Consider the following 24,726-nt stretch of genomic DNA (forward strand, 5'->3'; position numbering starts at 1 on the left):
GCAGGTGAATTTGGAAAATTAAAGTTGGTACACTATGACGTTTGTAGAAGTGGCCACTGGGATTATCACGTTTGGTGGGTCAGATAGCGGTCTAATTGGCCAACGGCGATTAAAATAAATCGGGTTAAAGTTGCTACAAACTACATGGTGATTATTTAGTTAACTTTTCTTTTTATGGTAGCCATTGAAGCCGATTTTAAGGTAGCAGTGTATTAATTTTATATATCAATTGAAAGAGACTTCCTTCTGAAATATTTTTTTATACAAAATTATTCAGTCCACATTAATTAAAAAAAATAAATCGTTATTTTTTTACAATAAATAATTACAAACTACACTAAATACAGGAATTTGTTTACTAATAAATAATAATTTAGCATTACTGAAACGTCGACTCAGGGTGTCAATATCAAAATAATTCATATGTGACAATAATTAAGAGGTTTCTGTCCCTCCACCACCCTCCGAGGGTGTCATTTCCCTCATAAGTACGAGCGTGGGTGTGCGGATTCCTTATAAGAGATTATATTTAGGCATTGGCATTTCATGCAATCTAACTACGTAGTTATACGTAGCGTAACCTCATCTCTAAATGCAACGCGGTACACGCTATGCTGTGCGGTTTTAACATTAGTGAATAAGCTAGGCCGATGGAATACGTATTTTGCTCATAAATATAAACTAAAAGTAACACAATCTGTAGAATATAATGTACAATCTGCATTCCTGTAACAGTTGATAATTCTTATTTCAAACAAAATATAAAAAAATCTCCTAAACGACTTTTGTGAATATTATGAGAAAAGAATTACGTCATTGAAACCGACGTTAACAAAATAGTGCAAAAATTGTTTTGCTGTTTACTATTATGTCATTTTAATGGTTACGAACCAGGCACGCATAACGCACGAGGAGCACTAATTTGAGGGAGTAAATAGCGAACGCACCTACGACGGGTCCGAAATGATTATTTAATAGTAACCCTCCCAGCCCCACAGCCGCAAGGGGGAACCGAGACCCTAGAAAAAGTTTTGCCACCGCGTCTATCAAACTAGAACCCGAACAATGAAAGGCGTGGAACGGCACACAAATATTTCCGATAAAAGGAGTAGGGGGCGAGACAACAGTATCGAAATTAGCGGAGACGCTATGTGTGATAATGCCTAATGGACAACGTGAAGAAAAGTAGGCCGTCGAAAGTATAGTTATTCTTAGACCAGCTACGTGATTTTAAAGTTAATCAAATTCTTATTGTAAACAATTTTATATTGAATGAAAATGAACGAGTCTACTAGGACTCAATGTAACAAACACAATCTTTAAATCTACAACGAAGACATTTAAAGATAATTTTTTTAATCCTTAATTACGGATATTATTATTACCAATATATTTATTTGAACGAGAAGATACATTTAATTAAATAAATTACTTTATAATTATTTTTGTTATTATTGTATATCTAATAATCAAAAACTTATTGTAAATAGTTTCTTATTGTAAACATTGCTATAAACTAAAATAAAAAAGTAAAAAAACAAATCAACAAAAAAAAATATTGCATGTACTAGGAGCGTACGGATAGGTACGTTTTATCCATAAATATCTAGCAACTAGGATAACATAAGCTATAAGATATACAACATTAGCAAAGGCCGGGTCGGCCCGCGACGCTGTCAGTGCAGATTATATGGGGTTGAGTTGTACCAAGGGCTCCCGCGGGTGGCTGGGACCGAACTACCAAGAGATCATAACTTTAAAAGAGAATTAGGATGAGGCAAAAGCAAAATCACTCAACTCACTCAACAAACTATCCTGTACCTCTATAAAATGCATTTGAAAAATATTATAATATAGGTATTTTTTCAGCTACAATCTATAATATAATGTAATATTAGCGACTTTATTGGAATGAGCTACATTCCATTCTAGAATTTTATTATCAAACTTAGTTTTATTTTTAGGTTTGTATTCACCCACATTGTTTGGATTGAGAATCAACATCTCCAGCCGATACCTATACCTTCTGAGGTGTTACTGACATTTGCGCTATAAATAGTCAATATCAATAATATTAAAATTATAAAAAAAGAACAAGATTTCGTCCGCGATAACACTCGCATATGAGAGGGTGGGATAAGTATTCATCTACCTCTATCCCAAATCTTATCCAAATGAAATAACTAACACACATCAATATAATCCAATATTTGTAACGTTGAAAAGAATTAAATTAAGATTTTTTATAAGAGCATCGAAAATCTCAATTTATTTCTAAAAAAACACTCAGAATACGAAATCTATGTATGTAAGCTATATAATCTTGTATATTTTATTTAATAAACACACTATGTGAATAAATATTGGTATACTCGTATGAAGATAAAATCATTAAAAAATTGATAAGAAAATAAAATTTCTCCTCTAACTAACCATTGTGACATCTTATGGAGAATTATTCAAGAAGGTTGATTACAACTTAATATAAATTAATGTGATACCGCATCTGATTTATCAGCTGTTTATCTGATCCGCGTCGTGACGAGCCTAGTCCGTCGGGTCGGGTGCGCGCGGTAATGATTTACGCACCCTTAAAACATTTATTGAGGCCCTGAAACTCATTCGAGCCTGATTTTTGTCTGCCCTCGGTCCCCAAACACAGATGTGGGTAGAGCATTATAGTTATTTCTATTCATACTATAACATATATGTATATACAAGTTTAATTCTATATAATACAATTAATTTATTTCAATAATAATAATAATTTTAAAAAATCTATAGCTTAGAAAAGGCATTAATATTAAATATAAATTGTATACACGTCTGTATAAATATTGCGTGAAGGATGTATTTAAAAAAAAAGTAGCAAAGATAAATTGTCTATGAAATTTAATTTAACCATAAAGGAAAATACAAACACACATCGTTATTATAACCCTTCTATCATCGGATAAGATGGGTCCACTATTCATATTAACCCAACGCATAATATCCAATGAATATTGAACCTTAATACTTTCGTGTAGAGTTTTAATTCGCATAAAATTTAAATAGGTCACTACATAAAGGGCAGTAAATAGCCCCATGCATGAACACAAGCACTAAAATCGTTCACCCTTCGTGACATGTCGACCTAATCACGAACTAACTTTTCTAATGTTTTAAAATTGATTTCATTCAAGAATAATGCCCTTTACACATGTATTTATCAACTATAAAGCCTGATGTACATTGATTATATATGAAAAATCATTTATTGTTTGAGAAATCAACTTTATATTTAATATCTAAAATTATAACTTGTAAACTACAAATTGAATCAAATGCAATAATACACGCCGTGAAATAAAAAAGTACATACTTAATTCCGACGGTGTAAACTTGTATTTAAGACGCAACAGGAATTTATTTAGTAAAAGATTATAACTAATTCTTTAACAATTAAAAAATGTATATAGAAATATATCATGTATTTTTATTCTAATTCAATCGGTAAGCTGTGCTTGGCGAGCATAAATTACGAAACAGTTAGATTCATTACCTGATTTATCTCTTATTTTTTCAGATATAGAGATTACAAAAATATATAAAAAAATCAACGAGATAGTTCACAAAGTTTTATAAATAGTAAGTATTTTTACTTGTATGGGTGCGACGACAACATGCAAGCTGCAGTGCCTACAATCTCAGCCATTACTGCGACATGGCACAGAACCTCATTCCTTTAAAGTCGGTTACCCTTATTTTCGGTTGGTTAATTCTGTTGCGTGTAGACACCTCGCGAGTTACTAGGCGCTAAAACTAGGTGTGGAGGTGGGCGGTAGCTCCTTCCCATCGCTCCTAGTACGGTAGGCAACATTTTTACTCTTTGTTTCGTATTTTAACCTCTATGTGTAGCATGATAAGGAACAGGGGTTCATACTTAGGTGGGAACTTGTACGTGCGGTGAGTTACTGCGGCGCCCTGCAGGCGGGCTCGCGACTAATTCCGTTAAAATTCTCAGTACGCTATGCTCGCCTGGTAGCGGTAAGCAGGGTAAACGAGGGGGCTGGCATCCACCCGGGTCTTAAGGTAAGGGTTACACGGTAATGCTATACGCCATTTATAAATTAATTTAGCACAGATACTGTAAGAAAAAAAAATAAACTAAAGCTGAGCAATATAAACTTGGGGAAAATGTTTTCCGCAATACCAAAAAAAAAGCATATAAATAGTTCATATATATTATTAGGAATCATAAAATTAAACGAATATTCTCTGCGCTTCTGCCCACTATCTCATCTTAAGAAAAAGCCTATATCTAATTCCACTACTGGTTGCTTATACACGCGATGCGACTGTGATGGCTTATACACCCGTGCCATACAAAATAATTTATCCGACGCAAATGCATCGCGAAGGTTTCCTTTACAACCAAAAACAAAAAGTACACATTGAGAATATTCACATTATAGGTACATGAGAAGCAAGCTCTTTGTCATCTCGGCTTATTTCAAGTTTTAATATATATCACACTACATATTTGAAATGTATCGAATGTTTTCAAAACAAATTTACTAAACAGTCATTTCACAACAATTCAAACACTCAAAAATCAAAACTAAAATATTCTTAATTCAACTAGGTGCAGCATATTTGAATCTTAATGTTTACGATCGAATTTAAGTTAAAGCTACCACCTCTTCTAAAATAATTATGAGAATTTTTACTTGATTATTCTTTATATATTAAATATAATTAAGTATTAAAGATAGAGTGTGCTCTAAGCTTTAAGCAGCGTTTTGTGACTTAGCCCCAAGTTGGCAACGTGTGCTAGAGATCCACTCGAACCTTAGCTCAAATATATTCTCAGCGTTTTCATTTATTACCACCGAATACCCCGCAGCCTAAGAAACTGCATTAATCTATTCTGTGTTTGTTAATATTCTTATTATTGTATGTCTATAAAACCAAGCAATGGATATCAATCTAGTTTTTATGTTCACGTTTTTATCGTTAACAATTGCGTTACTGTGAAAATTCTTCATGATATAAATAGAAATGTCAAAGAACAAACGACACATATATTCGTTTTTAAAGATAAATGTTGACTACATTACATTTGGCGGACAAATGTACCTGACGTTCAGTGATCACCACCCTCTATAGACATTAGTGCTGCAAGAAATATTTACCATTTCTTACATCGCCAATGCAACAACAACTTTATTAACTAAGATATAATGTCACTTATGTAACTAACTACAGAGTTACAATGGCTCACTCACCCTTCAAACCGGAACACAATAATATTGAGTACTGCTGTTTGGCGGCAGAATATCTCACGGTAGCTACCCAAAAGATTCAGTAGCATATACGATTAAAGTAAAAACTTCTACTTTGAGTATAACATTTCGAATAGTCATAATAACAGCCAAAACAGAGAATAACCAAAGCGGGTTTCCAATGAGTTTTCACAACCTTTTTGGTGTTACAAATGCCATGCTTAATGATTAAAGAAAACAACTCGAGGAAATCTGTACGTGTGCATAAACCTGAAATAGAGTAACTTAGTGAAATATTTCCTCTCGGAAGATTATGGTAGTATATTTCACTAAGTTAAAGCTAAGCAGTTATATTTACAGACTTTTATTTGAGTTGATTCGTAAAAATAAATAAAATTCGATATAATAACGTCTCTACCAAAGCGTCAAGAGACAGATGGCCGGTCGAACAGAGGCGGTCTGAGATATCTCTTGCAGTAAGAATTTTTCAATTTTGAATCAAGAATTTTGTCATTAAAAAATATGTTATATAATAATGATAGTTTTGCCCTAAGTTTTGCTTTCAACCTATTAAAATATTTGAAACGTGTTCTAAATTATATAAAGATTAACAGATCACTTTAAATCAAAGTTTCAGAGACAGAACAGTTTAAAATAAAATATACTTTTACGTATAAATTATTATTATTTATTTTCCGATATTCTTCTATTATGAAGATGTACAATTTGTTTGTTTGTGTGTAGGGGGTAATCTCCAGAACTAATGTTCCAAGTCTAAATTTTTTTGAGTGGTAGAAAGCTAAATTATATATAATTTCCTCTGTTGATAAATTACACCCACGCGAAGACGGGGTGTTTCGCTAGTTACATATATATATTCTAGGTTAGAAATATTATCTTTACAAGTAATATAATTTCTAAGTAAAACAATTTTCTAAGAAATGTAACAAAAGATAAATTCTAATAATACACGAATGTAAGATTTTACGTAACGTGACAAAATAACAAATCGACGACGAATTAAATCTCTTATAGAAACTGATACCATATAAGAAGACCAGTTAAAAAAAAAACACTGTCAACAACCTCATCTCATTCTTCCTTCGTAATAAATTATCTGTATTCTTAAGCAGTATAGACATTTCTTTAATATATTTATTAATTATTACTTTATTGCGAATTTAATGCTAAAAGCATAAGGACCTTTATATTTTTAATACTTATTTTAATTGCATAATGTAAGTACGACAATAACTCGAACGATTTAGAATTGAACATGTTATACCATAATTAACAGATTTCTCTGACACGTAATAAAAAAGAATATATCCATATTATATGAACAAAAAATTAACGCTAAAATATTTCGATCTTACAAAAACAAATTATACTAATTATTTATAAAAAAAAAAAACATGAATAGGATTTTTTTTGGTATAGAATCGTTAAGTTTTCCCTTGTCCAATAAATTCATTTTCGAATCTCACGATACACACGCGCTCAACACAATGAAACAGCTGATTTTGAAATCGACTTTGACAGGGTTATTTGAACTGTTCATAAAAATGTAGGTCATTATCAATAGCATAAAGTGACAATAAATAATCTCTCTAGACCAACTAAGTGCATGTGTATTCCATAAATAAACAGTTACCGACTTTAGAACGGGATTTTATTTTTATTCTTATTGTAAACGAAATAGGTTTTAAATTCGATTGATTTGTAGCAAATCATATTTAATAGGGATAACTAACCCTAGAAATGTCGTGAGGGCCGAAAAGACCCTCTAGTTAACGAAACGCAGAATCGATCGGAAGGGGGACAAAACTTAATTATGTCATCGTTCAAGGTCGACTGCGATGCATTCGTTCGTGATAAATCTGTCAATCCGTTTGGAAAACTAAATACAGTTAAGTGCAAAATGCGATGGTAATCGCTAATGTTACAGTTTAAGAGAAATGTTCTGAATAAAGTCAAATTTTTAATGTAAGTCAAGGTCATAATCACACTATTTAAAATTAAAGATTTCATGTTTTTATTTCTAAAGAAAAAAATAATTTACTATATTTTACTGTCTAATGGTACCAAAATGATAATAACATGGATGTTCATTAATAAAGATTAAAAGCATAAAAGATCGATCCATCTAAAAGCGAAACGCTGGCCGACACTTCAAGAAAATTCTGAAACTATCAGTCTGATTGACTTGAAATTTAGCAATAATTTAGCGTTACTCCCTACGCATGTAGGCCAGCTCACTAAGAAATATTGTTTGGGTAATACCGACTACTTTAAGAAAAAATAACTTCAAAAAACTAATAATTGTTTCAGTACACCCACTGTTATAGTTAAAACTGTATAAAAAATATCTTATTTTTATTTCAGATAGAAATCACTGAACATATTTTAAGTATTATTATTAATTAGAAAAAAAACTCATCCAATCGAATACAGAAAAACGAAATGAACATTTTAAAGAAGTCCGATACAACTCCAGACATTTCGTTATTTAGACAAAGAGCTAGAACAAGTGAAGATTATCAAAAGAAACATTTTTTATTACGGACAAAAGCTGAAACAATACACATCAAAAGCTCCATTTGTAAGTACAATAACATACTGAGCTAGAATTAAACAAACTCCTAATCTCTGACATCAAAGCCGTCGCACGAGCCGCAAGTGCCGGCCGACGAATAAAATAGCCGGTCGTGTTATTAACAGCCCCTGTAGGAGAAAAAAAGGGGGGTGGGTGCGGGCTTAGGACCACTGGATGTGACATTTAAGCGCAGGTTCAACTATTTTTGTATGTACGTATGTGCACATATAGAAAGTTTATTTTTGAATTCTTTTAACGTTTGTTTTTTAACGGAATATAAACGTTTTGATTTAAAAAGGAAATGGTATTTACATAAAGCATTCTATTAATTTTATCGGCACAGTATTGTAATAATAAACAATATATGGAATTTAAATATTAAAATTGATTTTATTTGAAATAAGCTAATATTAAATAAGTTAAATATCTTGTCAAAATGTAACAGTCTCGTAAAATCTCCAGAAAGTTTCCTAAGCTAACTGACTAATCCATCCAGAGATCCTAAATCCGTGTCTTTAGTATTCGAGAAAAAAGTAGGGAGGGACGAATATCCCACAGGGGGGGCAGCAATGGACTGAAGGAGCCCCAATCAATCTTACAAGTCGCACTGCGATGGGGAGAGGCACTTTCGGGGGTCGAAGGGACCGTACCCTCTTACGGTCTGCGACTGACCCTTCGGGAGAAACGCGGTGGAAAAGGTCGGACCTAAACTCTGAATATTACTGGGTTTAATGTTTGTGATTAATGTACCGTTTCCAGAGCTCTCGTTCAGATGAATCAATTTTAAATGATAAGTCTTTAAGGTGTCTCTCAGTATTTTTTTTTTCCTAAAAAGATATTTTAGTGCTTTTTACTTGTCTCGTTATTTGAGCAAAATTTATCAGATGACAAGTTTTTCGCTTTATATTAATATAAAATGCGGTTTAATTAACTCGCCCACAAAAAATACATGAGACGGAATAAATATCCTTTGGCACATACAATAGCGTACGCTATATGGACCGTCCGTCCGCTTCATAATTCCCAACAAACATTATCGTTGGAACGAAAACCTATCGCAAAAAACCGTCAGAAATTGTACTTGCTCAGTTCTCCGTCGGGCATCGTTTTTGTGTCTTGTCTAATACCGTGACGCCCCCTTTGATGAAACCTCGTACCTCCCCACCCAACACCCTCGCCTCAAGCGAGAAAAATGAGTTAGAAAAGATGCGGCGCCCGATTATAGCGTAACGCTCGTCCTTTGTGTGGGACATTCTGAATCAATCGGTCGCAAGGGCCGCCGCTGGCGTCACACGGTTACTTGTCAGGTGCGACCGCCTATAAATCCTGATGGCCTGGTAACGTGAAAAACTTTACCAAGAAATCTCTCACCATTCGTCAGATGAAATCAGTTTTTTATCCTTCAATTTCGACAAGTTTCTCTTAATGTGCCGCACTTCTATTTTTTTGCTAAAGTAAAAGATCTTAGAAACGTGTACACTACACTTTTTGCGTTTTAACTGATTCATTCAATACCTATGCTTATTTCAAAATAACTTTCGTCCGACTTAAGCGACTCAATAGATTGATTATGCTTTTTTTCACTTTAATAATATTGAATCTTTGCGAATGAATATTTTATTGCTTAATACAAAATAGATACAGTAATAATTAATCTAGTACTCAATGTTAGTCAAAACATAGTAATGTTGGTAAAAGTCCTTTACCGCTTTTTGAAATCAAACTATTTAAAATAATATCAATGAATACAGGGGCACAGATTTCACTAGTTTAATACAATTATCGTTAACTTTTTCTTACTAATTTCCAAAAATGTGAGTATATTTCAATTGTTGTGACGTACTATTTTGGTTAAAGGGATAAAAAGAAAATGGCGAACCACGACCTTGTCAATGTTACATTTACTCGTACATAGATTAACAAAAATTAAATAACAAGTAAAACCAGGCGTAGGTAGTAATATTATAAACTCAGTACGTATTGAAGAGAGTTTCCAAATCATAACAAGGGGCACGAGTTCTCTACAAAGGCGCGTTTGTGGGTCGAACAGACCGCCGGCTTTAGCTAGTTCGCAAAGTTTAAGCTAGGGTTAAACCCGCTCGCAATTTCGCATTATGTTTATTTTCCTAAATATTTATATAGAGAAAAATACATTTTGCGGTTTAAAACGAAAAGGGTTATGGCTGGGAATTTAGAGTTTTAACGAGTGGTTCGGATACATTTGTACGGATCGGAGTCAGTGATTCACGCATACATATATACAGAGGCTTAGAAGCGTCGTAAAAATGTTATGATAAGTACGATAAGCTGTACGGAGCATTACAGCAGGAATTCTTCGAATTTGAAGTAAATACTAATTACATATTTGAAAATTAGTGAGACAAGAATAGGAGTTTTAACATTTCATTGCCTACAATGAAAGATTTGAATTAAAGCTGTAACCTATAAAAGAATATTCTTGGGTTAAAAAAAAAATGTATTTGAAATGTAAGTAAAATAAATTTAACTGACCTTATTGTCCAAGTCCATGCGATCATGACACCCCATGCTGCGCATATGTTTCAAGTACGCCGTGGTAATTGGCACGCTGTAGTCCATATCATCTCCGCCATAAAACACTCCGCCGTCAGGCCTCCACGGTTTTGGTAGTCTCCCATAGGAATGAAGGTAGTCTATACTCGAGGGTAATAACTTTTTTCGTGGTGGCGACCTCGACTTCGGTGGATCTTTTGACGTTAAATTTGCCACGTCTAACGGATTGTATTTCTTTTCTCTTTTACTATCCGTATTATCAACTTCACTGTCTTCTGCCGCCCTAGTATTTTCGCTTTGCACTTCTTCTGTATTATTTAACTCTTCTTTCTTCTGATGGATTAAAGGGGGTGGACTGTCAGATCTAACATCTTCAACGTCGATGACACTATCATCTTTGTCTATTTCAGGATCAGTTCTCACTGGTTCTTCTTCTCTGAAGGGTTCAACGGAGGAACTTCTATTAAAGAGTGTGGTCGCATCAAATCCATTGCTTTTCTTTGAAGTTAACTCTATGTATGTGGGCTCTTCTTCTTCGGGGGGCTTAGGACTTTCAACTTTTTTAAGAGGTTGTAGATCAGTGTAATCGAATTTCGGTTCAAATGAGTAATTCTGTGCCGCGTCGATTTCAGATTCCCAATTTCTAGTATAGTCTGGCGCGCAATGGGGTAGAAATGGTAGGTAGGTAGGGTGTCTTGTGGGTGAGGGTGAGGGTGTCGGGAGTGGAGGAGGTGAGGCACTGCGCGGGCGCCGTGCGCACTCCGCACATCCGGTCAGGAAGCGCGTGACCGCTTCTCGAGGGAGAAATGCGTAAGTCTCCGTTATCTGTTGGCAAAAACGACAATAATTAATTAACATGACGTTCATAAATATTTGTGCAAAGATATTTAATGTCACAATTCGACATGTCTTAGTTTATATTTAGGTATATATAAGAGCTTATTATGTTGTAGTTCAAAGAAGAAAAGAAAAAAGAAGAAATTTTCACTTCTTGTAGCATGTAAACGTTTACTCAATAAACTTCGCTATTTTAATAAATATAATCTTTTTTTTTCTTGAAGTAGGACATGGCACCGGACGAGCAAATGGACCACTACCGTTCAAAGGCAAATAAAATATTCACCATTTCTTACATTGCCAATGCGCTGCCAATCTTAAAACTACGATATTATCCTTTGTGCCCCTAGTTACAGTGGCTCTATCACCCTTTAAAATAATAGTGAGTACTAACTACTGTTTGGCGGAAGAAAATCTTATGAGTGGATAGTATTAAGTACTTAGCTTATACCAAATTAATTATGTTTTTCTCATAAGCGAGAGTATCAAAATAAATTAGCCCAATTTATTATTTTAAAATAAACAATTACAAAGATGGTACAAGAATCATTTTCTATGTAAAGAAAGAAAAACATAAGATAACGTATCCTGCCATCTGTTGACTATCTGTGAATATTTCAGCAGCTAAGCGACATTGAAAATTTAGTTCGAAATTTATACACTAGATGTCAGCCGCATGATAAAATAAAATTATTGTCTTGACAATATACCTTCAATAAAATTCAATACAATAAACATAGAATGACACTTACAGTTCTATATGTTCGCTTCTGTCCTGCATGTTTGCCTGGCCTTCCTTCCAATTCAACATGAACAGTGTAGATGATGTCAAAAAAGTTTTCTACTATCGCCACCTTCCGGTACACAGGTTCTTGGTTCGGTGCATTCTGTAACAAAAAAATTATCCTGTAAATAACTAAAATTTATCAGCGCCCTCTCTTAGCGAGTGGCAAAACCAGGATAAGCTCCAATGTGGCAGTTGTAAGGTACTACGTTGATAGGTTCCTCTTTGCGTCACTAGATGTCCGTACTCATGAATAATGCTAATATTTCAAAATGTAGTATAACTACGGTGCATAAATTTGAAATATTTTTTAATAAATTTTAGTCCTTTTTTTTAAATTAATATGTACAGAACTAAAACTATTTCAGGAACTGATTTAAGTTCAACCTCATCAAACTTTATGTCTCTGTCGACTGTTACGCAACACAACGCATTACAATTAGCGTCATAAATTACGATTCAAACATTAGGTCGCGCGGGACGGACTAACAACTGACCCAGGAATAGGGGATTCTGGAATAATTAGGGGACTCAATGCAGAATATGATTGCGGGATCAGCCCTGGTGGGCTTAATCGGGGATTGTTTTATTACAGATTACTGTTGTTTTTTGCGACCCCAAATTTTTCATTGTGCTAAATTGTTTTGTTTCATTCAGGTTCGTTATTAAAAAAAATCTGCATCTGTTATTGTATACTGATCATGGAATTATCCTTTTTATGTTAAATTTGCTTTGTAAAAATATACCGGTCAGCCGATAAGTATGGTTCATTAGAAAATAAAACTATCTAGTCTTTATTAAATATATGTACTATAATTCAACAATGTTATATATATCGTAATCCTTGTTTTTTGATCTTTACGTTTTGTGCAATTTCTCTAAGAAGTTTTAATCTTTATTATATTATACATATTTTTATTTTAAACAGATAGGTAATTGTTAATTAGGCCACACACCGGTATGATAAGCAACTCTTTTTTCACATTGAATATACAGAATATACGAATTTATTATATTTAATTTTGATCTTAAAATATTTTATACTAAAACGTAATGTAAATTGTATCCTTTTCTTTAATTATGGCCCTTTAAATTAGCTCAACATTAGATTATTTGACCCAAAAAGTCCGCCATATTTTACTCCTTACTTCGAAAATAAAACTCTCACGTTGATAGCCCTGAACGAACCGCGTATCATCACGCGCCATTCCGGGACGCGCGTCCCGCCGGGACTAATGGCCGCGGTAATTACACGCACTAGTGATGTAACGTGCATTTTATTATATTTCCTGCGAATAATTTGCAATAAAAAAATGAAAAAAAAATGAATCGGAGAAAAAGTTATATGCATTAAACGTATTTAATAAAATTTAAAAAACGTATTTTTTATTTACTGATTATTTATTGTAATGGCAACATCTGTAAATAGTTTGAAGCCAGGTTAATATATTATTCAACTCTCGTTTCGCTTACGGATAGTGGAATTGTCTAACTGACGTATACTATCAGTTATTCGAAGTTTCCCCATACGGAACTTCCGTAAGTAGCAATGTCAGTTCCTGAATTACGCTACGTGAATTTTGGTTCTCTCTTTCTACCCTCAACGATTTCACATTCGAAAGAAGAAAACAACATTATCTTACAAATTCCCGAAATTTATTTTTTATCCAATCACGTCCATTTATAGGTAAAGCCATTAACAGTTAATATCTACTAACGTTTTTGACATCTTTCGTTGTCAAAACAGTAAAGTCAAAAATGATTATGACTTGGTATCTTTTTTATCGCTTAAGGCGATGTTTGAATGGATATATTTTACTAAAACGGCTAAACGGATTTTAGGCTAAAGTTTGGAATAGCAGTATACTTTTATCCCAGACTAATGTGCCAATCACCTACTACACCCAACATACTGGAGAAAATCCGTGCGAAAACTAAATTAATTATAAATACCTACATATAATAAAATAAGAGTGTCTGTTTGTTGATAATTACTAATGTTCAATATATTTAGTGCATGCTGTGATTACCTATAAAAAGAAATACAATTATCAAGTGTGTTCAATTGTTAACTATATAAAATTTGTAATACTGTTGTCATTTCTGTTGGTGATCCTATAAAATAAATAAATAAATAAAATAATATTAAAATAGCCCTTTTTTACTCAATGCATATGTTACATACATATGTTACATACATACACGGTACATATACCACAATATTTTTTTTACCTTTTTTGTCTGTCTGTCGGTTTGTTTGTTCCGGCCAATCTCTGGAACGGATGGACCGATTTTGACGGGACTTTCACTGGCGGATAACTGATATAATAAGGAGTAACTTAGACTACAATAATATTTTTTTGTTAAATTCAAACGCGTACAAGGTCGCAGGCACAGCTAGTTAATTATAAGGTGAAGAAAGCTTTACATCCTAACGCCTATTTGCGTGCACCGAAATAATAAAAAACACATGTGACGACAATCACGACTCTAGCTATACTTTTACTTGAACAAGTAAAAAGTTGGAGTAATTATGTAACAAAGTATGAAAGGAGTTTCTTGTGGGCTCCGAGTATCACTCTCTAATGACTGTGCGATTACACGAAGTAGTTACAGCAAAATAAAGGAGATTCTTATAAATCGACCTCTTCCCGACCGTTTCGCTCCTGGTAAACTTCTCTGAAGATCAAGAAAAAATTTAAATTCCGTTTAAAGCGTACCCATTAAAATGTACTTTAGTTTTTAAAAAGGTTTTACTTCTGTAACGAATTTATAATTAATAATTATATTTCATGGATCTTTCAAATAAATTTCCACTAACATTTATTATATTTAGGAACTATTTACAAATTTTGCTAATCGAAGATAATAAATATTACGCGTTTTCAAAAATAATAATGAAATCTTTTTAGCAAATAATTACGTAAGTACAAACTTCCTAGAAGTTGTCTGTGTTTATGGAGTGTTGATACATAACTGTCAGGCCTACGCGGTGACTTATCCAGGCCGAGATCGACCCAAATGGGACTAATGACAATCGCAATTACTGCTAGTGACGAAGAGAATGTCGTCGTATAACTTACTTAAGATAATAAGCTTTATTTACTTAAATACAAACTGTAAATATATAAAAAATGTTAGCTTCGAAAGGCGATTTCGTTACTAATTTAAGGACTTTTTAGACAATACTTAAGACGTTCTTAAAATTAATATTGTATTATATTTAAATAAATATAATGAAGCCCACGATTCCTTCTCCGGTTTTTCTTATGTCTAAGGTGTTTCTTTGGCAACATTTTTGTTAAGTCTAATGTTTGTATGTTAAAAGATGATCTTAGATCAACTTTATCGTCACACTAGTAAATTTTTTGCCTCTTATTGTTACCAGCTGCAGCGGTTCGGACTTTTTTTATTATAAAATGTTTTGGACGTTTTTGCACTGCCGAGGTATATTATCTATATAGTTTTTAGTTTTACAGTACTGGTAAAAACTGTTAATGGTGCCTTGAGGTCGGTTTTAGTTCCGGTGTTAAGCGTGAGTGAGTCATCAGTATAAAAATTAAGCCTAAAGCTTTTTGATAAAGAACTCAGCGACCACTCTATACTATAAGGTTCATTATTTCGTCTTTTTATTTCAGACCAGTAGTCGCCCGCGGCTTCGCTATCGTCTTAGGATGTTAGTTGTCATCTGTCAGGCAAAAAAGTAGCCTACGTCCTTTCTTAGAGTTCAAGTTAACTTCATACCAAATCTCATCAAAATCGGTTTAGCGGTCTGGCCGTGAAAGAGCGAGAAACAGACGGTTACTTTTATATTTATAATATAAATATTGAATATATATAAATAAAAAGTTTAGTGAAATAAAACTAGTTCTAACGGATTTAAATCGCGTAAGTATATTAATTATTTTTATCATCCCGACGTTTCGAGCACTTTACAGCGTTCGTGGGCACTGGTAAACTGTGTGTGGTTACCTAAAACTAGTTTTATTTCAATGTGTAATAATCAAAAATCTAAGACAACATTAAAATTAGTGAAAGATCTTCTCCGATGCAAAGACTTTTAATAGAAGACAATAAATAAAATAAAGGTAGAAGAATGATTACGCGCTGTTACTTGTTGATTTACTTCAGTAACCTTTTTTCATAATATAGTTCATTCGCTATTCCTTATTTCTCACGATACTTCCCTTCTATAAATAAAACAACACTCTTTATTTATTAAATTAGGGATAAAATATATTGACACGAATTAAACGATGTGATACATAGATTCTAGAGAATTTATATATATAGAGCTTATTTATTTATTATACGAGTATATTGTAAGTCATAATTTTTTGAGTAATTATATTTATTAACATAAAAATTATTAAAAATTACTCCTTAAACATAAAATTTATTGAAGACTTCAGTTATTACGACATTGTCGGTTATTACGACAGTTTTAAAAGTATTAAAAACAGACAATCTCCAAAAATAAAAAAGCTTCTAAGTTTTAAAACTTGCATCAGCGTTATGCTAGCATGTTGGTAAAGCATACTCATCATTGTTGTGTTCCGGTTTTAATGGTTTTGATCATCTTAGTACCCAATGGTGAATGGTGGTTACGTTTTGGCTGAGATGGTTAATACATCCTACGATGTAGTGATGGGGCAGTGGTGACCTCTTACCATCAGGCTCAGACCATCCAACTAAAAGTATTATAAAACAGAACGATATAATAAATCAATCTATTATGCTGTAGGTAACCATTGGGACCATATTATATTTCTTGTACTTGAAGGACATTAAACACCGAAATATTTATAGAACAATAGTCAATCAGTCACCGCGTGTTATTAGGTCCAATATATATGACGACCTCCGTGGTCGAGTGGTGTTTACACCGGTTTTCATGGGCACGCCACTCTGAGGCCCCGGGTTTGATTCCCGACCGAGTCGATGTAGAAAATTCATTAGTTTTCTATGTTGTCTTGGATCTGATCTGTCATCATTACTTCTGATTTTCATAACACAAGTGCTTTAGCTACTAAATGTATGTGATGTTGTCCAATATTATTTATAATATTATTTATTTATTTATTTATTTAATACTTTATTGCACACACAATGAAAAAGAACATACAAATAAAGAGAACAATTACAACCAAGACAAGAAAATAAGAGCGTGCAAAGTCGGTCTTATTGCTAAAGCAATCTCTAACAGACAACCTTTGGTGAAAGGATTATTATATATTTAATATTTATCCTGAGATTTTCCAATCTTAGTGATGGGGTACGTAATCCTTTATAGGTTATATCACATTGAAACCAATGAAAGTGCAAGAACTAGAAAATTATTTTTTAATTGCCATAATTCAAACACAAAACTAAATTAATATATCTTATCATACACCTGTATATGTAACAATATAAAGATGTATAAGAAACGATAAAAAATGTAATAAAAACTCGACGTAGAATAAATCAGAAGTCAAGTTGACAGCACGAGGGTCAGGATGAAACAAGGCTATCATCGTTCGCTTATCCCGGCCGGGATCGCCCGGGGCGAGGCTAATGGCGATCGCAATTACCCCGCCAGAGGCGCACGTGAGCCGAGTAAGTGTCCACGACGCAGGAAGCTCTTGTACACTCAGAGCATGAAAACTTTCGTCAGTTTTCAAACTCATTCCTTTATCAAGTCTTAAGCTCTTAGTACCTTTCGAAATTGAAACACTAAACTGACAACTGCATATGAAATTAAACTTACATGGTATGATAACTTGGTTCAAAATAGTATAACATCTTTGGACTACGTCTAATTTTATATCAATATGAAATATTTTTAAGGCGTAATTAGACATTCCATATTCAAATTAGGTATGGTATCTTCTATTGAATTGTCAAAATATGTCTGTCAATGTCATATGTGCTCGTAAAGCAGATTATCGTTCATACTGAGCACACGAAAATAGATCTTAAAGTGACGAACATTTTCTTACCCCGACTGTACATTTTTATTACGATTTTATAACCAGAAATACGTGTCAAACTTGACATTTATTTCCGTGCAGTCAAAGTCTACAAGAATTGTCATATATGTTGATCTGCCTTTATACCAGTAAATGATATTTTTTGGTTATTTAGTAAGTGACTATTTAGTAAGAGTTTCCATAATAACTGTTCGAGGTATACTACACCGTCTCTACGTCCTGAACCGTTGATAGATTCATGAGGCCTTATCATGACTTACATCTAAACCAAATACTGAATAATAATAATAACTTTATTTGATTAACTTTTTGTGAAATGCTGTACAGCTAAGCTACTTGGCACAGTGGATAAAACACACCATAAACGAATGTCAAGGTAACACGGGCAAGCTTGTGTATAATTTATGTTCGACATAAGGAAAACATCGTGAGGAAACCTGCATATGCTGAATGAAAGCCTATCATATCACACAAGCCATATGAGATGAAGTTAACTCTACTTTCCGCTCAAAAAACACAATTTAATTCATAATTAGCTAAAGACCAATGTTTTCTCTGGCTCATGAAGGATATACTAACTATGTCAAATCGAAATAGTTTGTAACTATTTTTACTTTACCGTCATTAATATTTTAATACTTCCCATTCCTTTCTAACTAATCAATTTTATCATAGGTATGACAGAGATAAAAATAAACATATCGCATTTAATCCAAACGTTTGATTTATAGTAAATTGGCGAGCTCTGGTCTAGCAACAGGTGGCTCCATCGCAAGCTGACAGACGACTTCCGAAATAGCTTTGGAATAAGTTTAGATTATATCCACATGTAAATTCGCAGTGAATCAGTGGATTGAACGAATGGATTTAAGATAAAGATTACAAATTGTCATTCACTCTACGTTTTTTTTTTAATTCATATAATTTTTATCAATGTTACTACGTCATTTGAGATTTCATATTTCACTATTTGGATTTTGAAATGCGATCAGACTAGGATAAATTATTATTTATTTACACAATTTATATTAAATGAGGAGAAGTCGGATGAAATAGAAGTGTTGCTTTATCCGTAGTTTATAATTAGATATGAATTTAGTGGAAAAAATCGTTCATGTGTTTTCCCATTTGAAGTTTCTATATGGGACTCGCCGTTGCTAAGTGCACCGGAACACCCATTAAAAAACTAGCGTCACCCCCTCTGTTTCTTCGAGGGGCAGGTCGCGTGCGCATCATACAATAGCTCCGAATGTTTCATAAGGTATGTAATAGGTAACATACCTTATAAAAGATAAATTATAGTTATCTATTTTAAAAGTATATAGCTCATTTCACAATCATCATCATCACATACATCATCAGCCCGTTTTTGTCCACTGCTGGACATAGGCCTCTCCAAGCGCACCCCACTGTGATCTTTCTCCGGCTACTCGCATCCAGCTCCTGCCTGCCGCGTTACGTATATCGTCACCACACCGTGCCTGAGGACGTCCTACACTACGTTTAACACTACATAACGTTACATTTAACAATAATTATTTAAAATGAAAAATATGTATTACGATATACATGAGCACTAGTCGCCGCCCGCGGTATCGCTTGTTAACGGGTTGTTTTGTTATGTGGTAAGCAAAAAACTAGCCTGTGTCCTTCCATGGAATTCAAGTTAGCTTCATACAAAATTTCATCAAATTCGGTTCATTGGTTTGGTAGTGAAAGAGCGACAAACAGACAGACAGTGTTACTTTCACATTTATAATATTACTATAGAAGTATAGATAAAAAAATTGTTCAATCAACGAAAGTAAGACATAAAATTTAGTCGATAATATTTTCTATCGACATTACGATAAATAACCACGCGAGTGTAAATCACAGCACAGTTCCATATGATAGAAATAACCGCAATCCATCGTTCCATTATCTGAACCACTTGATCAGAACGTCATCGTCATTAAACAGGGATGTAGCGCCGGCAAAATATCGACGTTTGTGCTCGGGCGCGTCGATAATGATTCAGTCGGGCGCGGCGCACCGTGGAACTCCCATCCGAGGCCGAGGGATGGGAAACTATTTTGTTTTATTATCGACAAACTATATATTATCGTTTTTTTTAAATGCGATATTAAATCGATTTAAAATAAGAGAAATGGTACTTTGTGAAAGTAATTGTGAAATCGAAAGAAATTTTTATTATAAATTTTGTATTTATGAATACAATTAAAGTGTATGAAATCAGTGTATTATAAACAAGAAACAAAACAGAATCTATGAAAATTATATATCAAAGTCATTATCAAAGAACAAGAGAAAAATTGAGATAATTTTAAATTTAACTTGAAAGTAGTTAAAAAAACATATTCTATTTTAAACAGTCAAATATTAAAGAAAATAGTTTTTACGAAAACTCCTTGGTAATACAACTTCAATGATGACTGAATGTTTGTTATAGGAGAATAAATAAGCAATATAAATTAACACGTTCGTTGCATTACGAGATCTATCAGATCTCTTGCAGGACTTTTGTATTGTGCGTTGAACATAATCGTGTTGTTTCACTCCTTGCGGGAGGACCTAACGTGTAAAGTTCTTTAGGTATGAGTAGGACAAATATACATATTTACTTCCTACTTAAAGATGAATTCAAGGACATTAAAAAAAAATTAGAGATGGATTAGGTCCCTAACGCACAGTACTGTAATTATTTTCATTCCTTGCGTTAGGAGATATGTCGGTACTCGTGGAATCGTACGCCTCGTAGACGCAAGAGAGTGAAGGTGGGCGGCGCGGGCGCTGCGTGACTCGTTTTAGTGTTGTCGCGCGCACGTTTGCGAAATAACACTCGCGTATATACCTACGTGTTGATTATCATTTTTGTTATACAATGAGTGCTTTTAAAAGAAAAAAGTGTAAAAAATCTATTAATTTTGGTGAAATTTACAACAAAAAATCAACGCCGGATTATACTGCTGCATCGTCCAGTTAAATAAAAACTTTTCGAAAATTTTCAAATTTGCCCCCCATTGGCTAATAATGACGGTGATTCTGATTATGAAATATTTGAAGCCCCTGAAAAGAAAATGATGAACCTTTCTACGTTGGAGCACACGCAGCTAAGAAATGAAAATAATATATATATATCAGCCCATGTACTGGAAAACGATTTAGTGTGCTTCAGAATACGATATCCAGTCCAAAAAGTAGTAACAATAATACCTTATTGATATACATTATTGATGACTAATACTACACCTACTATACCTACTGATCCTATGACACCTACTGGTAGATTTTGTGGTACTGTTTCTCGTAACCATAGTGGTTTATCTACTCCTAGCTCGTGCTCACTAATGCTAACAGAAACATCCAACACAAATGCTAAAGCTTCTCCTGCCTCATTCAATGCTTTATGTACATCAAGTAGGTGCTCAATAAATGTGCCTACCATGTTTTAATGAAAAACACTTTCCATAATTATTATAATAAAACTTTTTCAATCGACAACTGAGATATTATTTTATTCCCATCACTACTTACTACACATTTTGAACTATCTTCCGTTGCGGTACGAGATACAATCGATATCATATTTTTTTTTGGTATTTGTAGTTTATTCAAATGTCATAACTGCGTGCGAACCTAGCAAAATATAAAGCAATAGGCTATCTTTCACCCACAAAACTTCTAAATATATTTGATTGTATTTGTGGAAGATATAAACTATTTTGATAACTGTATCTTTAGGAGACCGATTAGGTCTCAAACGCACCAAATGGTAGGTTAGTTTGGAGATCTTTTAGGTCTCCAAAGCACCAGCTGAAAGTTTTTTGAAAGTGATGGCGCAGGGAACGTGTTAATTCGTAAATATTTAATCGATATTCTTAACAGAAGCGATACTTATAGTTTTCATTTTGAATTACAGGTAAAAGCTAAAAAAATAATGTTTATACACCATCTTATATATTTTAAATGAAAATTACTAGAAATATGAGTTTAGATTCGAGTACTCGATTAAAATACAAATAATTTGAAATGCGTCTTTTAGAGTTAAATGATAATACTACAAAATATGCAGGTAAAAAGATTTATACTTTTGACCTATATTTTGTAGTATTTAGTTCTTTTTCAAATAAAAATATTTTATTTGTAAATAAGCATAGCAATAATAATATTGTACGTGTAAAACAAACGATTTCGATATATCAATAAAAAAGTTAAGAAAATAAAGTATCGATACAACATAAAAGCGCCCCATCACTATCACCGCTCGCCGCGCATTAATCAGCTGTCGTTTGGTCTCGCCGCGTGCCAGCGATCCCGACCCGCACGCAGGGCTGCCAACCGGCTAAAACTTTCCTAACAACTTTGTTACGAGAATAAGTTTCTGTTGTTAGAAATATAAACCTTATCGCTATGTACAATTTATATATTATTTAACTCTTAATACTTATATTAGACTACATATATATTTGGGATAATTCTATGTACACTATTAACCTTGGTTATAACTCACCATGTGTAGGTTATAATATGTATTATAACATACTCGTATATAGTATGTGCAGTAAACATATCAAGCGCCAATATGTATGTAAGTACGATATGAGCATGGAGAGATTTATGTATGTATATCAGAAAACATTAAATTTAAAATTATTTGAGAAGATATTATATTACTAGCTAGCCTTGTCCTAGCCTTGTCCTTGTCCTTGTCTTCTCGCGGATTGAATAAGTTTCTACATATAATTTTTATATAAATGGCCAAAAATTAAAAGAAAAATGCTTACTATTTTGAAGCCATAAACAGATTTACACAGAAAAACACGCCAAAGCTTCATCAAAATTGAATGACTTGTTATCGTTCTAAACGAGAAACATACTCTGTTTATTGAATAATATAATAAGGCGATTTGTAACAAAAATTACTAGGAGGGCATTTTGTATTACATAAAATAGATATACTTTTGATGTCCTCCTGACCGATTTAAGTCACGGCAGTCTAGCCAACTGCGTAGCAAATATCAAAGTGCTCGGATGTGCGCAAACACAGGTGCACTTTCTAATTCCTGACTCTCATAATCCGAAGCAACGGCACTCCGACGCGACAGGAGAGAGTTCAGGCTTTACGTGCTTTCACGTGGAACGGGAACGTAAACAATTCCAACTTCTAAACTTCGAGCTGCTTTGAGTTTAGAATATGTTGACAGAAAAACCTAATAACTGCTTTCATTGACATATTTTGTCATATGAGACAATATATACTTACTTTTTAAATTATGAGGTTTTTACGCCATTAATACTTTCGAATATATATTATTATTAATTATTGTCTACAAAATGTATCGATATTTAAAGAGTACATCACTATCGTGAAGTCTCGCTTGACAAGTGTCCTTACAGGCGCGCGTTCCTGTGGCATACGTCGACCGTGTCAGGGTCTCATTAGTGAAAAAAGCATTTTATCCAAATGAATGAACGAAAAATTACTACGTCATATATACATACATAGTTAATGTTTTTATACTAGTTTCTTGTTACTATATTATTTATACTATGTACAATATTAAAGTATTAAATGTATGTGTTTTTTTATTAACTGTTGTTTTAATTTGCGTGAATATGGATCATGTGATATTAATATTTTATAACATAATAAAATAGATATTCCTTTTAGTTAAATTTTATATGTTTATGTATGTAAGTTACAAATAAACAAATGCAAGAAGAGCACTTTTTTTTCATTTAAAAAGCCTTATAAAATTTTTGAAACAAGTGATTTCTTTTATCGATAGTCAGAAGGCACGTCTCTATCCATCCGCTATGATCGCTCGCGTTGACGAGTGGCTCTCAAAGGGGTCGTGATTCGGGGGTTGTATATCAAATGTCACGTCGACATCTCATTAGCGATACTGGATGTTAAACGTACCTACAAGTTTACGTTTCTATCGATAGTTAAACGATATTATTGCAACCTTATTCTTTATTTAATCATAAACAGTTGTTAACGTATAAATTGATAACAATTTGAAAATATACGGAAGTCTATAGAATTTCTTTTACAAGTTCCTTCAGATCCAAAGTGTTTTTTCGAAACGGTAGTGGATTTTTAAGGCTTCTATATTGAATAAAGATTTGGTCTTTGTCATTGATTGAAGAAGTTGATTTGAATTGTCGCGTCAAATATTAATGCGAATATTGAAACAAAAATGTATAGAATTCGTATTATTTGAAATTGTTTCGAAGTGAATTAAAAATAATAAGATATTCAGTTATTTCTTTGATACGTGGACTTATATAATATGTTAAATTAAATGACTTCAGCTTACAAAATAATACATAACATCAAACCTTTTTTTACTTCATAAATAATTGTGAAGTAAAAAAAAAGACAAAAATTTTAATTTCGATTTATTCTTAAGATAATAAGAAGTGTTTTGTTCATTCAATCTATAGTAAACTACAAGGAATTAAAAATTAAACTTATTTTTACTTTACGAATTATATTATACTAAAGCGTAGTAACTTTATATATTACAATACCAACTTTTCAGTTAACAATAAATATATTTGAAATGTATTTTACGCGTAATAAATGAAAACAATATTTTATGAACATATCTCATATATGTTTCTAAAATTATTATGATTATTTTAGAGCGTCAAATGAAACAGGTTGCTCATTTGTCGTCTGACCATTTAAACCAAAACATGAATACTGTAAGTGTCATCGTCTACCCA

The 24,726-nt window shown here is 33.1% G+C and overlaps 1 protein-coding gene across 6 annotated transcripts in view; it reads right to left on the reverse strand.

Moving 5' to 3' along the window:
• The window catches only part of LOC124539993 (nucleolar protein 4), a 143,940-nt gene that overhangs the window by 64,544 nt on the left and 54,670 nt on the right, over positions 1-24,726 (reverse strand). For all 6 annotated transcript variants that reach the window (XM_047117387.1, XM_047117388.1, XM_047117386.1 and 3 more), the window contains exons 3-4: positions 11,985-12,119; positions 10,375-11,220 (exon numbers count right to left, since the gene is read on the reverse strand). In XM_047117387.1, the coding sequence (XP_046973343.1) occupies positions 10,375-11,220; positions 11,985-12,119 (981 nt within the window). The remainder of the gene's footprint in view (positions 1-10,374; positions 11,221-11,984; positions 12,120-24,726) is intronic.

Source organism: Vanessa cardui, chromosome 24 (genome assembly GCF_905220365.1).
Source record: "Vanessa cardui chromosome 24, ilVanCard2.1, whole genome shotgun sequence".
NCBI classification, from domain to species: Eukaryota; Metazoa; Arthropoda; class Insecta; order Lepidoptera; family Nymphalidae; genus Vanessa; species Vanessa cardui.